Source organism: Podarcis gaigeae, assembly GCF_964106915.1.
Source record: "Podarcis gaigeae genome assembly, chromosome: 15".
Taxonomy (NCBI): domain Eukaryota; kingdom Metazoa; phylum Chordata; class Lepidosauria; order Squamata; family Lacertidae; genus Podarcis; species Podarcis gaigeae.
This window is the reverse complement of record NC_139692.1, coordinates 34,495,466-34,511,053: the sequence shown is the minus strand read 5'-3', so window position 1 is coordinate 34,511,053 and position 15,588 is coordinate 34,495,466. Positions and strand designations below refer to the sequence as shown.

Here is a 15,588-nt window from a genome sequence, read left to right as displayed (position 1 = left end):
GGCCAGCCCTTTGCCAACCTGGGTGCCCTCTGGTTGCTTTGCACAACAGCTCCCATCAATCACACTTCCATTCTCTCGGCTCTTTGAATTTGACAGTGACACATGAGCACCCAATTGGGAAACCAGCCCAGCAGAATGGTTTTTAAAAGGCAGGCAGAAGTCTCTGGGGGACAGCACTGTGTGTGTGTGTGTGTGTGTGTGTGTGTGTGTGTGTGTGTGTGTGACAGAAAGGGATATTGTATTCTGCAACAGAGAGGTTGCGTTCTGCGAAACAGTTCTTTCATGGCAACGTGTGAATAGGCAACCCCCTCTCCCATGGTAGTTACTTTGCGACAGTGCCCATGGCGCACTCTCCAGATCCCAAATATGCCCACGTGTCCCAAATGATTGGCAACCCCTATTTTACCATATACTACTGATTACATTCACTAGTAGGAAGGTCCCAGAGCAGCTTCGCAAGAAGAAACACAAAAGCAAACTGAAACAAGAATTATTTAAAGCAATGAATGGTACAGAATGCATTCCCCAGGAAGAAAGACAGCTTGCTGTTAAGCCGCTACAGGAACTGTAGCTCCGCAGAGAGAATAGGCTTCTCCTAAGAGCTCCCATCACCCTTAACAAGCTACAGTTCCCAGGATCCATGATTGCTTGATGTGGTCTCACACTGCTTTAAATGTATAGTGCCATAGTAACAGAGGAAGCAGATATGCAGACAGGGCCTTTGCCTGTCTCTCGGGCCTTATCTGCTCTTACCTCTTGCCCTGCTCTTTCCAGGAAAGGGTCTTGGGTTTTAAAGCTCAGAATCAAAGCAGTCCCCCCTTTTTTTTCTTTGGCCCCCTAGCTTTCCCCACTAAAGCCTGCTCTTTAGGGCTCCTTCGAAGCAAACGCCAATTCAGTTTTTCCACGGACTGCTGTTTGCTCCAATTTGACTTTAAAAAGCAACTTCTGGCAGGGAAAGCTATAGAGCAAAAAAAAAAAAAAAAAAAAAAAGGAAGGAGAAGGGGGTGCTAACTCATTGAGCTTTTAAAGTGTGGTCCTTGCCTAGAAACAGCAGAGGGAAGGCGAGTCTTGGAGTCTTGGTTGACCACAAACTTGACATGAGCCAACAGTGTGACACGGCAGCTAAAAAAGCCAATGCAATTACGGGCTGCATCAATAGTATAGCATCTAGATCAAGGAAAGTAATAGTGCCACTGTATTCTGCTCTGGTCAGACCTCACCTGGAGTACTGTGTCCAGTTCTGGGCACCACAGTTCAAGAAGGACACTGACAAACTGGAACGTGTCCAGAGGAGGGCAACCAAAATGGTCAAAGGCCTGGAAACAATGCCTTATGAGGAACAGCTAAGGGAGCTGGGCATGTTTAGCCTGGAGAAGAGGAGGTTAAGGGATGATATGATAGCCATGTTCAAATATATAAAAGGATGTCACATAGAGGAGGGAGAAAGGTTGTTTTCTGCTGCTCCAGAGAAGCGGACACGGAGCAATGGATCCAAACTACAAGAAAGAAGATTCCGCCTAAACATTAGGAAGAACTTCCTGACAGTAAGAGCTGTTCGACAGTGGAATTTGCTGCCAAGGAGTGTGGTGGAGTCTCCTTCTTTGGAGGTCTTTAAGCAGAGGCTTGACAACCATATGTCAGGAGTGCTCTGATGGTGTTTCCTGCTTGGCAGGGGGTTGGACTCGATGGCCCTTGTGGTCTCTTCCAACTCTATGATTCTATGAATGTGGATAAGTCCCCAGCTGTGACCGATAAAGCCAGCCTCGTCACAAGGGAACATCAGCGAAGGAAGGTGCCTCGCAGCGCATTTTGGGATATATGAAAAAGGAACTCTGTTACTGCTCCTGTCAGAGCGGAAGCCAGCTCTTGCCGCCTTCCATGCCAAAACGCTGCATGATTTGGCAGCCACTTGAGCTGCTTCTTGGAAAGAGGGTGAAGGCGGGAATGTCGGTCGAGGAGAACCAGCTACACATGGACACCGTCTGTTGCTGCTTCCCTTCAAACCTAGGCCAGGAATGGCAACGCCGCCACGTGACGGAGCAGCAGGTGCCCTGTAGATTTCGTGATCATGGATTCCGGTAGAGAAAGAAGCAGACTTCCTGCAGTAATGCATGTCTCTGGAACGTCCAAGAGCCCGTTGCCAACATTCTCCAAGCTGTCCCAATTCAGGCCAAGTCAAAGAGGGGGAGAGGCATTTCCATACCTGCCCTTTTGAAAAGCACCCTCTTCGTGAGCTTTCAGGTCTTGACCTGAACAACACTTCTCCAACACCCAGAGGGAAGGCAGCGCCTCCTATCCTCAAATTGAAATGGCTTAGGCTGACATTGCTGCATAGCCATCGCTGATTGGCTACACAGCAACCAGCTGAGGTTGCTCCATCAGGCCAGAGGCCTATCTTACTCTAGCATCCCATTTCCCACAGTGACCAGCTGGAGACCTCTAGGCAGCCCAGGGTGAGGGCAATAATCGCTGGGGCAGAGAGCAGTCCAGAATCAGAGGCTGCAAAGGATGGAAGGGAGGAGACAGAGATGAGGCAGGCTGCTGAAGAAGCCAGGGGGTCTCCCCCTCCTGCTGTGGCCAACTCCCCTCTCCCACCCCAGTCTCGCAGAACATGCAGAGAAATGAAAAGGGCAGAGAAGAGATTGGTTGTACACAGGCGCAGTCTACGACTACTTGGGGGAAAGGAACTCTGGAGAGGAGCCTTACAGAGAGCAGTGGGAAGGCAGGGACCTTCAGTCCTCACAACTGTCTCCTTGGGGCAAGACCTACTGGGAAGAGTTGTGCTGACCACTAGGCTGCACTGTTTAGGCTTCTTTGAATAAAGAGCTAACGGCACTGACACCGTGGGGCTGATCTATGCCTGACTCTGGTTCCTGAAAACCACGAGCATTTCAGCCACATGTGGGACCTTAGCTCAACATGGCTGCCCAATTCTTGCAGATCAATCTTTTTTTTAAAAAAAAAAAAAAGACAAAGAGGAGCTTCCTTACCCTCCATGGGAAGTACTGGTCTTCCATTCTGCCGATCCCCAAACATCCTCTGACATTTTTGCCCCATACGAAGAGCTCTCCTCGGTCTGCAAAGCAACACAATATACCAAGTGATGACTCCAAGTTGGCCTTGGTGGACGTTTGCTTATTTGTTGGCAGAAAAATTCATTTTAAATCCAGATCCTTAATTGGCCACTACAGGTATTCCTCTACCTCCTAATTAAAAAAAAAAATGAAAATGAAAGGGAGCACATCTTAGTTACTCATAGGTATTTGTGATGGGAGATGAGGAAAGTCAAACCGTCATAATTGTAATTGTTTTGCTGCTGCTGCTTTTTTTGACAGAACCAACCTTACTTTGGCTAATCTCTCTCTGTGTAATGAACTAGCGCAGTTTGTTGAGCAGCTGCCCCCTGCAGGATTCATTTGGTGCCAAGCCCGTGGAAACAACACACACAAATCCAAGAGCAAATCCAGAAAATTATGTCTCCCTGCCTCTCTTTTGTTTTTAATTGTAAATGGACCGCATTTGCAAGTGGCATTGCGGCATGGCCATTAATGGGCTCCATTACCATAAAAGTGTCTTGTTCCCAGGACCAGAAGCTGGGCAATAACCAACCATCGTGTCCTGGCAGCATGACTTCACGCACCTGCCTCCTCCCCACCTGCCCTGCTCCCTCCCCAAATCTTTTCCAGAGGGCTGTGTCTGGGGCAGGAAAGAGGGGGTGTCAGGTCCCAATGCACAAGTGAAATTGAGTTACCATGTTTTTCCATGTATAACACGCCCCCGTGTACAACATGACCCCTATGGGGGGGGGACTCAAATTTATGAAAATGGGGGAAGATGACCCCCGTGTATAAGATGACCCCCATTTTTTAACATTAGAGTGAGAAAACCTAGCCTTATACACGGAAAAGTACGGTACTTAGCACTATTTCCAATACAACCCACTCCTCCTTCCATCAGGATTTTCACCAACCCAACACAGACCCTCTTCATTTAGCCCCCTTCTCCCTTTCACTACCTCACTCTTCATCCCCATTACACACCAGCTGGGCTTGCATATTGGCCCAGAATCCATGCCTCTGCCCACTGACCACCTTGTTCGTGTCCTGCCTTTAGACCCCAAACTTACATTTTCCTCTTGCTTAACTATTTCCCCCTTCCTCTCAGGTGGTGCACTGTTTTCTGACGTTCTATCGCCAACACATTCCGTAGTCGGAATGCTGGTGAACATTCTATGATGTCACAGCAACTCGGCCAATTAAGTGCTCAGAGAGGGCTCACGGACAAGCATCCAGCTTTTAAGCTTGCTTATAATGAGGCAGCTCCAATCCTGAAGGCTTTTGCTTGGCTGACTAATAAAAACATTGCTGAATCAGGCCAATAGCCCCTCTTACCCAGTATCCTGTTCTCACAGTGGCCAACCAGAAGCCTGTGAGAAATCTGCAAGCAGGATTCAAGCACAAGAGCCCTCTCTCCTCCTTCCATTACTGCTTCTAACTGGGGAGGCAGAGCATAACCATAATAGCTAGTACTCATCAATAGCCCTCTCCCCCGCCATGAATATAGCCAGTCCTCTTTTAAAGACACCTAGTTTGGTGGCCATCCCTGCCTCCAGTGGGAGGGAGTTCCGTAGTTTAACTCTGCGCTGTTTTATCTGTTCTGAATCTTCAAACAGCCCCTTTATTGGATGTCCACAATTTCTAGTGTTAATTAATCAGCAAACTACAAAAATTGCTCTGGATTAACTGTGGGAAGCAAGAAAACTGACAGGAGAAAGAAAAACTCCTCTTCGGACTTGAAAGAGGCAGGGGCAGAAAATCTCCCAGCCGAAGACTGCAAAATCTTTGAACTAAACCTCACTCAGGACTTACTACATGCCCAGGAATGCTTTGGAAGCCACTTACTGGTGACAGCAGCAAACTGGCTGAGTCCACAGCGGATCCGAGCCACACGGACGTCCGGGTTGAAGTCCGAGAGGCCGAACAGGGTGGGTGGGATCATTTCAGGGGTACCCGTTTCCATCAGCTTCGGTCCTTTCCCAAGTATCCCGTAGCCCCAGACAAAGACATGGCCTTCCTCTGGGTTGGGGGTCAAGAGAGGCTCAGTGTTAACATGCTCAGTCCTTTGCAACGCCCCGTGTCCACCAGAGTCAACTTGTTCCACCTCCTCCCCCCATTTGAACGATTCCCTCCCCCAATCCATGCGTTCCAGTGTTCATGAGAGAAGGAGAAAAAACCTTTCTCCATCCACTCCCTCCAGGCCACACATATAGTTTTATAAACTGCTATCATTGCCACCTTTTTATCTGAACTATGAAGTCCCAAATGATGCAACCTTTCCTCATACAGGTGTCAGTCCCCCTTCTAGATCATTTTCTGTCTTTCATTAGCTCTGGCGCCACCTACTGTTGGCCTCCTTGCTTTCTCCCACAAAACACCGTGCAAATGTTTTAAATCATAGATTTTTTTAAGCGTTGGACATACCATTTAAGAGAGCGTTGACTGTCCCTCCGCAAGCAGCCTCCTTCACTTTCCCAACTTTGAAGGGCAGATGTCTGGGCACATTAACCTATACAACACGGAAGTTTGAGACACTGATCAGATACGGTTTGGGTTTCATCTATATGTGTGTGTATTTATACTTTACTTGTATATCACGCTTTTCCTCCAAGTTCCGCAAGGTGACAGACACACTCCCTATCCTGTTTCTTCACAACAACCCTGTGAGGTAGGCTGAGCCGGTCACTGGGACTCTGCCCAAAGTTACCCAGTGAGCTTCACACCTCTGAGTGGGGATCTGAACCCTGGACTTGCAGAGCCAAGCCCCAAAACTAAAACCAGAACACCACACTGGCTTAAAAATAAGTCTTCCACAGTTTGGTTCAGTGACAAGAGTTTCACACTGACATTACAGGATGCGAGAAGAGAAGAGCAACTGAAAGCATGTCTGCCTAAAAATCCAATATCCTCCATCTTTGATACTGTGCATTTTATAGTTCCAGAATTCAATACCTCCTTTTTTAAAGTTTAATTCTAGCCCAGTCTAGCACCTCTCAGACTGTTGCTCTCCAGTGCTGGACTACAACTCCCATCAGCTCAAGGCAACACATTAAAATGCACTATATTAAGGGAAATGACAAAAATGTGCATATTAGGGCAAAATTGTGTACCCCAAAATGTATATATTAGAAAAAATGCACTCTAAAACGCTGGTGAATTTTCATGAGGACTTAAAGAAAATGCAAGCTAATGTGGAAATGTGGAGAACTAAATTTATGATCGCAGAAAATAAGAAACGGAGACTGATAGATTTGCTTCTCCTGAACTTGGACTGATATAAATTCCACTATGGCCAAGACCCAAAGCATAACCCTTGTTGCTGTCCAAAAATTGCACTACCATGCCTCAACATTCTAGCAGGACCCCAGCACCACCTGAAAATCTCAGGGGGGAGACACCCATCCTCACCCGCTTACTGCCAAACACAAGAGACAGGAGTTCAAACCCCATCTGAACTGTTCTCACCTGGGTTGACTCGGTAACCGAAGACAGCTGCAGGTATTCAGAGTTCCCCCAACCAAAGATGTCGCCATCCTCCGACACGGCAAGGCAACAGTCGCCGCAGGTAGAAACCTGAGCGATGCGCACACCCGTGATGTCTCCACCAAGCTTTGTGGGGGTGCTGACAATGTCGTAGTGACCGAGGCCTGATGTGGAAACAGAGAAAATCCCTTGTATATGATGTTATACCATTTCCATCATCCCAGACCACTGGTCCTGCTAACTAGGGATAATGGGAGTTGTAGTCCGACAACAGCTGGAGACCCAAGTTTGGGAAACCCTGCTCTACAGAAAGGAGATACCTGACTCTTAAACTTCTGGACAATGCCCAGCAATGTCTCAAGCAGAGGGAGGGCGTGGAGAAGCAGATCGGCAGGCGAGGGAGATCTTCTGTGTCCCTGGCCTTTGCCAGAAGGCAAACAGTAGGGAAGAAAGTGACTGGATGCAAATGTACCTGTCTTGCGGAATCCATTCTACAAATACACAGTCTGGGATTAAGTGTCGTAGTTTTCCCTACGCTGCACAGATCACTGAAGATTGCTTGATTGATTGGGGGCGGGGTGTTTGTCTCAGTGGACAGCTTAATAAACTGTCATGGGCAGGATGGTTCAACTCAAAGCTTGTACAGAACTCTCGTTTTAATTGCTTGCCTTATAACCAGTCAAATCATACAAGGGAAAATTAGCAGACTAGGCTGTGCCATGGAAACGACAGAAGTTAAGGCCAAGTTTGTGTTACCCTGTCCTGGTCAGAACAATCTCCTTCTCCATTACCCAAATAAATAAACCCAGGGCTGGGTCAGGGACAGTTTGAAGATCTCTAGTTAAGTGCATACAAAACTCCAAGAACATTTTCAGTTGTTCCAGGTGTTTCCCCCCCCCTCCCCGATTATAATGGGTATAATTTAGAGGAGCCCCTGGACTCCAGCTTTCATCATCCCTGACCATTGGTGGGGGCTGATGGTGGGGGAGTTGTAGTCCAACAACATCTAGGGAGCCGCAGGTTTCCCTTCCCTGAAGCAGTCATTTCCATGCTCTTAATTTCCATGGAATTGTTGGGGAAAGTGTTGGGGAGCAGAACAAACTCCCTAGACTAGGTTCATGCCCCATCCTGCCACCAGGACCCTTCGGACAGCTTACCTGTTTGGCCGTCCGCTCCCCACCCACAGGCATAGACATCTCCTTTCTCCGTCCTGAAGAGGCTGTGGTCCTGCCCACAAGCAACCTATAGGCACACACAAAACAGCAGGTGAAGAGTTGGACAAAAAAAAAATTGTTTGAAATTAAATCAATGCGAGCGGAAACTGCAACAAAGTGTTGCAGCGCCGAGGGCTGCTGTTCAGTGTTCCAGGGACAGTATGTTCCATTCCTCCTCTCAATGGTCAGGGCCCTTCAGCACTATGCATTTAGAACAGTATCATGCTCCTTTCGTGGCTTATTCTGTAGAATTCTGGGAAGTGCAGTTTGTTAAGGGTGTTTGTCAAGGGAAGAGGGATTCGCTGTTAAACTACTCTTCCGTCAGTGTCCTGAGCGAGATGGACCAATGCTTTGACTTGGACTAACTTACACACAAAAGCACATCCCTTCCCACCTCATCTTATGCATGTTCTATTCACACGTGAAATAATAATTCAGTTCATACCCAGAAATGCCAGGAGAGAGCTGGAGAGTCCTTGTGGCTCACGAGGAGACCTTCCCCAGATCCCAAAGAGTATGTCAGTGAGGGCGGAGGAAGCCCCGAAAAGACCAAAGGAGCAGCGGGGCTTTGTTTACGCTGCTCAGCAGCCCTGCCTAACAGCTGCCATGCGGGGCAGTGCAGCTGCCGCCCTCGCTTTCCCATGCACCCTTGGCCCCAGAGCTTCAATTCTAGTTGTGGATATTTTTGGATGCAGGATTTTTGGTCTGGATTGAAGAGAGAGCGGCAGGCGTTTAGAGGATGCTAACTGACACTTAGACAATTTCACTTATGTGCAAGGGGCCCAGAACGTAACCCCCTGTAAATGGGGAGTAGCCTATAGATGCAAAGCAACAGATAATGATGGTGATAAGAACAGTATACAAATTCAACAGGCTACTTACCTGGACAACTTTATCTTCAAGTTGCGGCAGGCGGTTAATAAGCTGGCTCTCACTGTATGCGGCCAGGAAGAGATCATAACAAAGAAAGTGAAGTAAGCCACCAAGAAGTTGCATGGTTGGGATCATTTTTAAAGCACATTAGGGTTTACGCCATACTAATTTTTGACCGCGTTTTGTAGTAAATCACATCTAAATTCACCACCTTTCTGGCAAACACACAGGGTTATTTGCAATTTAACAATGGCTTGGAATTGCGACTGTCATGGGATTAAATAAATCTTACTTGAGGATTTACTCAATTAACTGATTAGATGGGGGCGGGGAACTATCCATCTCAAGTTTTGGGATGTTACACCAGTGTCACGGTGTAAGACGAACCTCCCATTCTCTCTCCCGTACAGTTCTTCTAAGTGGCTCTTATTATCTGCATCGTATAAGGCAGGATGAAGATTTTAGCATAAGAACATCAAACAAGGACAGGGATGCTTGACCTAATTTCAGGCAGAATTCATATAACCAACATGCTGGGTGGAAAAATATTATTTTGGCTGCAGGGCCTCTCTGGTTATTCAGACAATCCATTCTCTCCATCTTGCTCAGTGGGGCTGATGGGAAGTGGAGCCCAGTCTCCTTAGCAACTCCTGGGTTAGGGAGTTTGTTAGGCCGTATCTGCGCTATACATCCTGGGAGCTGTAGTTCGTTAGGGGTTCTGAGAGTTGTTAGGAGACTGCTTATTTCCCTCACAGAGCTACAATTCCCAGAGTTCCCTGGAAAAGGGATTCATTGTTAAACGACTCTGGGCCTTAGGGACAGAGCTCACTCTCTGTACCCAGAACGGTTCAATGCCTGGAATCTCCAGTTAAACAAGAACTCAGGAAACAGGATATGAGAACAATCTCTTACCTCTAATAGATTATTATTATTATTATTATTATTATTATTATTATTATTATTACCTTGCTAGAAGTAATAATAATATGTATGTATGGAAAAAGTTGGAAAATTCTTTAAAGACATTCAGAATTTGACAAACCTGCTTTGGGAGATACATTTGGAGAAACAGATACGTTTGGAACAGAGCAAATAGTCTCACCTGTAAATTTCACCTTCGACCACTTTCCGGCCACACTGCCCATAGGAATTGTTGCCCATGCTGAAGACTGAAACAAAGTTATAGGATGCCATCACACAGATATCAAGTACCACCCCTCAAGGATAGATACTGACTGAGTTCAGACACAATGCTTAGCAATGGCTTAGCAGTATAGAATGAGTCTAGCCTCCACACTGGGCTCACATGCTCCTACCTTTCTTTGTCAAGTGTGGCCACAAGACAGAGATCAGAAGCTTCCAATTCTGTTTTAGGCTGGTCACCTGAACCACTAACTGTGGTCATTTCTAGAATCATTTCTAGAATTGAGGGTAGTTTTGCAGTGGGAGTATGTAGGACACGTTTTTGAAGCACCCCCACATCAAAAAGCTGGGGGAGATACTTAATTACAAACAGCATCCCTCCTTAGAACTTCATTGGAGTTCCACCATACCTCCTTCAGAGTCTGTCAGCACTAAGGAGTGTGCTCTCCCACAGGAAACCTGTACAACTCGGGTCTGCTGAGGCTTGTCCAGGGGCAGTGCAACAGGACTCGGCTCCAAGACATATTCGTAACCTTTAGCTTTTATAAAATATACAATGAAAGAAAGCACAGGTATTATTGCATACAAACATGAGTGCTGGTTCCAGAGGTAGCCATGTTGTGGCAAAACTAATAACAGGTCTTATGGAACCTTAAAAATTGTGGGATAAGGTTTGGGAGGCTAATGGTTGGATGATGCCCATCAGGACTGGAAGGGCAGGATGCAGGAAGCCCAACAGTTAAGTTGGATATTTTATCCTAAAATAAAAACGACAGGACCAAAGGTACATGGGCATACAAAGTTTCAAACCAGCCAAGTCTTCACAGACTTACAGCGATCTCTCCTGCTCTGATGAAACCCAATCTGGGAATCCTTGTTGAGGCCCGTGCCCCAGACTTTGGTGACATCGGTCGTTCTGGAGGATAGGAGGGTGAATCCATAGCCACAGGCAGCAGAGGAAATCTTTCAAAATGAGATACAAGTAGATGTTGATATGGATAATAGAAACAAAGGACTCAGCAACATCGCTAGATCTCCAGAAATGAAGAAAGGGCACAAGCTAAAGTGACCTCCTGCTCCTGGCAGGAGCCAGGAACATACAAATTAGCCTGTTGGATCAGGCCGATGGCCCAGCTAGTCAACATCCTGTTCTTACAGCGGCCAACCAGATGGGAAGCCCCAAAGCAGGACCTGAGCACACAAGCACTCTACCCACCTGGAATTCCCAGCAACTGCTATTCAGTGAAAGAAAGAGAACTTCCTTTTGGCCGTCCTGAATCTTCCAATGCTCACTGCTGGTTTACCATTGTAGCCACCACTCTAAGCAATCTTGGCTCTGCCCGATGCACAGCAGCAGTTGGCATAATGGGAAAAGATGCTTTACCAGCCCATCAATGCCTCTTGAGCATCCCAAATTAAAAAAAGGAGGCCAGCTTCCTCATTTCCCCCCACTCACCTTGTCATCCACCTCCAGGCGATATGGAGTGGGCTGGATCCTCCGTTTCCTGAACCCAGGGTCAGGCACGACAAAGGTGGGGATTCCCAACGCCCCGGAGAAGCAGAAACCCCACACAAACACCCGGTCTTTCCTTTTGGCTTGCTTCCCCACATACTGGAAAATGGGAGCATTGTCGTCAGCTTCTTTGATATCCCTGATACTCTTCGTCCCGGCTGCTTTTGCCAGGCCTCTGGAGAGCCCCTCAGAAGGAAGCCTCGGGGGGAGGTCAAGAAAGGTCCTGCAGGGGCCGCACAGAGAGCCTTGCTGGGGGTTTTGAGCGGGGAGACCGAGGGGGCGCTGTGTCCTTGTTAGAGGCCCTTGAAAAAGACCCCTCGTGCAGAACAAGGCCAGGCCCCAGGGATGCCCCAATCCATTTCCGGGGAGGCCCTGAAATAGCCCTTCCTTGGGCGTCCAAGGGGGGCCCAGGGCGTCACTTGAGGGCCTCAGAAGCAGCCCCGGAGAAGCTCTCCGGGAAAAGCCCCATATTCCCCGAGGGAGACCCAGCTGCGCCCCCCTTGACCCCCTCTGGAGTTCTGGGGACAGCAGCGCAGCCCCGCGGGAGCCCCGAATCTTGCACACTTGCACCAGCCCCCCATGAGGCCCCATCGCTGCCTAGCGAGGCCGTGCTTTCTCCGCCGCCGCGTCTACGGCTTCTGGTCCAGGCGCAGGAACACCTGCAGCATGGGCAGCGCCATCCTGCTCACCTTTCGCCTTTGACCCGCGCTCTCGGTCTGCGCATGTGCAACGCCTCTCCGTCGAAGCGCGGCCACGACACGGCAGGCAATGAAGCAGGTGCCTGGTCCGCGCAGGCGCCGAGGTAGTGTCGGTAAAACGCGCCGACGACGGAACGCTCTGCGCAGCCGCAGAAGCCTCATCCCAATAGTAGCCATGATACGAGAGGCAGTTCAGTTTCTCCCTCGCCCCTTCTCACCTAGTCAGCCATTCGTTAGAGGGCGCTGGATGCCTTTCAGCTTTCATTTCGCTCTGCGCAACGACCACTTCCTAAGGGCAGCCATGACACGATAGGCTAGAGGCTGCGGTCAGGCTTCATATTAGTTAAGGATATTTCACTTGGCCTAATCTCCCGTATCTGAGTTGACGGCGGCAGCCATGACACTAGAGGCACATAGTTGCCTGATGTTTCTGAATGGTTATCCATTCATTTTTATGGGAGTAAGCAGTGCTTTAAAAAAAAATGTTCAGGGGTACTCTCATTTTCATATTGAAATACTACCCCTCAATGAGGTCAAACTTAGATTCACAAAATGTTTAGGGGTATGCATACTCCTGCGTCCCCCCCAGAAAAAATGCACTGGGAGTAAGCCCAATGGATCTGAGTGAACTAGTATAGAATTGCGTTCCTAAAACCACATTCAAAACAAATGTTCTAATTAAAACAGGCAATGCCAGTTTTATGCGAGGATAGTTTATACCAATGACCACACCTCGCTCCTCAGACCACAGTAGATTTTTTTTTCTGAGCGTGTGTAGTTCAACCCTTTTAAAGCATAAAATGCACCAATGAGCATTGCTTCCCTTCATTAAATAATGCAATTAAATACCAAAAAGAACCATTAAAAATACTTTTGAACTATTCATGGGAAAGCACTGGAGGTTCTTATTCCATTAAGGCTGCAATCTTGTGTACACTTGTGTAAGCTCCACTGATCCCAGTGGGACTAACTGCAGAGCAAATTTACATTTATATTCTAACGTTTCCTCTAAGGAGCTCAAGGTGGAGTTCTCCTTCCCATAACTTTCACACGACAACCTTGTGAGGCTGTCTGAGAGGCAGTGACTGCCCTGCCCCCCGCCCCCCCCATCACTCACTGAGCTTGATGGCCAAGCAAGACCTAAACCCTGGTCTCCCAGGTCCTACTCCGGAACTCTAACCACTATACCACACTGCACGGTACAGTGGTACCTCGGGTGAAGAACTTAATTCATTCCGGAGGTCCGTTCTTAACCTGAAACTATTCTTAACCTGAGGTACCACTTTAGCTAATGGGGCCTCCAACTGCTGCCATGCCACCACCGCCGCGTGATTTCTGTTCTCATCCTGAAGCAAAGTTCTTAACCCGAGGTACTATTTCTGGGTTAGTAGAGTCTGTAACCTGAAGTGTCTGTAACCCGAGGTACCACTGTACTAGAATCTTGATGCTTTTGGCTCCTCTGCAAGCTTGTTTATACCCACACTTCAGACACATTCACTTCATAGTGAAGTCAGGTGCGTACATTTGAGACAGCTGTCAAACACATGGGGCAAAAACATCCCCACCCGCTCTCTGATATGTTCAACACCATGCAGATGCAACTTGAAACACAAGGCGGAGAAGATGAGCTTGTTTCATATTAAGCTGCACATGTGTTTTGGTGGGGCAGTGCCCCATTTGCCCTGATGGACCAGCCTCCGCTACTTCCGAGTAAACATGTGTCCCTATTTTCCAGGGACAGTCCCAGATTCACAGAAGCCATCCTGGTTTGTGATTTGACCCCAGAACATCCCGCTTTTCCTTAGGATGTCCCTATTTTCATATGTTAGAAATATTAAAGGGTATAGAGTTATGTGACTCCCTGTGTTAAGCAGATAAGTAACTATACAACCTTTAGAAGACATCTGAAGGCAGTCCTGTATGGGGAAGTTTTAAAAGATTTAATGCTTTACAGTGGTAGCACGGGTTACATACACTTCAGGTTACATACGCCTCAGGTTACAAACTCCGCTAACCCAGAAATAGTAACTCGGGTTGAGAACTTTGCTTCAGGATGACAACAGAAATTGTGCTCCGGCGGCGCGGCGGCAGTGGGAGGCCCCATTAGCTAAAGTGGTACCTCAGGTTAAGAACAGTTTCAGGTTAAGAATGGACCTCCAGAACGAATTAAGTTCTTAACCTGAGGTACCACTGTATTACGGTATGTTTTTATATATGCTGGAATTCGCCCAGAGTAGCTGGAGCAACCTAGTCACATGGGTGAGGTATAAATAATAAGATTATCATTGTTATAATTATGGATTAGGACAGCCCTATTTTCATCAGAGAAATGTGGGAGGGTATGTACACATGGTTGTGAAACGAATGCAGATTCTTCCTTGGTGTGTTCCAGACTCCATGACATAGGAGCTCCTAGGGGCTTTGGGGGCTTCAGCCCCCAATATAAAATATTTGAGGGGGCCAGGCCTCCACAAAGCTTATGGGCATTACCATTCAAATGGTGTGTGTGTGCATTGAATAATGTGATTGATTATGCAGGATGGGGCTTACCTGGGCCCCCACAATATTGTATTCAAGTTGGCTGCCCTGCTCCATGACCTCCCATTCCTTTCCTCTTGGACACAGATATACTTGGACATAGACCAAGGTCGTATTTAGAGCATGCATTCGCCTTTCCCCTTGTACTTCGTAAAGCACCACCCACGTGGATTCTGCAATGTAAATCAGATTTCCCCAACCTGGTTCCCTCCAGATACCAGCAGACTTGCTTGGAGAAGACTGGGAAAGTAAAATTTAAGGGGCACAAATAAGGAAGTCCAGTGAGAACCAGGAATTCTGGGTAGCCATAGGTTGGTGTCAGGCCACATCCACAACATCTACTGCTTTAATCTGTCATGGTTTATCCCAGAGCTGTGGTTTACTAAGGATGTTGAGAGGGGGTAGGAGAACCCTGATTCCCTTCCCAGTGCTGCAGTGAACTCTGGGAATTGTAGTTCTGTGAGGGGAATTGGGGGTGTCTCTTAACAGCTCTCAGCACCGTAACAAACTACAGTGGTACCTCGGGTTACATACACTTCAGGTTACATACGTTTCAGGTTACAGACTCCTCTAACCCAGAAATAGTACATCGGGTTAAGAACTTTGCTTCAGGATGAGAACAGAAATCGCATGGCTGTGGCGTGGCAGCAGCGGGAGGCCCCATTAGCTAAAGTGGTGCTTCAGTTTAAGAACAGTTTCAGGTTAAGAACAGACCTCCAGAACAAATTAAGTACATAACCAGAGGTACCACTGTATAGTTCCCAGGATGCTTTGGGATAAGCCATGACTGTTTCTAAAGTGGTATCACCGTGTTTTAAATGTATGGTGTGGACTTGGCCCCAGTTGGAAAGAAAAGCCAGGCAGTCAGTTCCATGTTTTGTGTCCTGAAGAACTTCCTGAGCCAGAGGACTGCTAAGAACACCCCTGCAACATTTTGTTGCACATCCCACTTCTTGTTAATAATTTGCAATCTTCCCTCTGACAGTAGAGGATTGTGAATTCCTTCCTTCCTCTCCCTCAGGGCTTAGGCAAGAGGTTTTGCAAAAAACGGAGACTGCAAAACAGAAAGT

The 15,588-nt window shown here is 47.6% G+C and overlaps 1 protein-coding gene across 1 annotated transcript; it reads right to left on the bottom strand.

Moving 5' to 3' along the window:
- Positions 1 to 2,894: 2,894 nt before the first annotated feature.
- RCC1L (RCC1 like) lies at positions 2,895 to 11,998 on the bottom strand. The gene is made up of 10 exons (XM_083714571.1): positions 11,226 to 11,998; positions 10,603 to 10,732; positions 10,180 to 10,308; positions 9,729 to 9,795; positions 8,636 to 8,687; positions 7,697 to 7,781; positions 6,522 to 6,703; positions 5,481 to 5,565; positions 4,902 to 5,075; positions 2,895 to 3,076 (listed from the first exon to the last, which is right to left on the bottom strand). The coding sequence occupies exons 1-10, from the start codon at positions 11,871 to 11,873 to the stop codon at positions 2,910 to 2,912; spliced, it is 1,719 nt and encodes a 572-aa protein (XP_083570697.1). The 5' UTR covers positions 11,874 to 11,998; the 3' UTR covers positions 2,895 to 2,909.
- Between the last annotated feature and the right edge of the window lie 3,590 nt (positions 11,999 to 15,588).

Excerpts from the sequence above, each read along its gene's own strand:
- RCC1L (XM_083714571.1), bottom strand. The coding sequence starts at position 11,873 with ATGGGGCCTCATGGGGGGCTGGTGCAAGTGTGCAAGATTCGGGGCTCC. Across the intron at positions 5,566-6,521 it reads CGGTTACCGAGTCAACCCAG|GTTAATGTGCCCAGACATCT; the intron begins GTGAGAACAGTT and ends CGTGTTGTATAG. Across the intron at positions 5,076-5,480 it reads AGTCAACGCTCTCTTAAATG|AGGAAGGCCATGTCTTTGTC; the intron begins GTATGTCCAACG and ends CCCCCAACCCAG.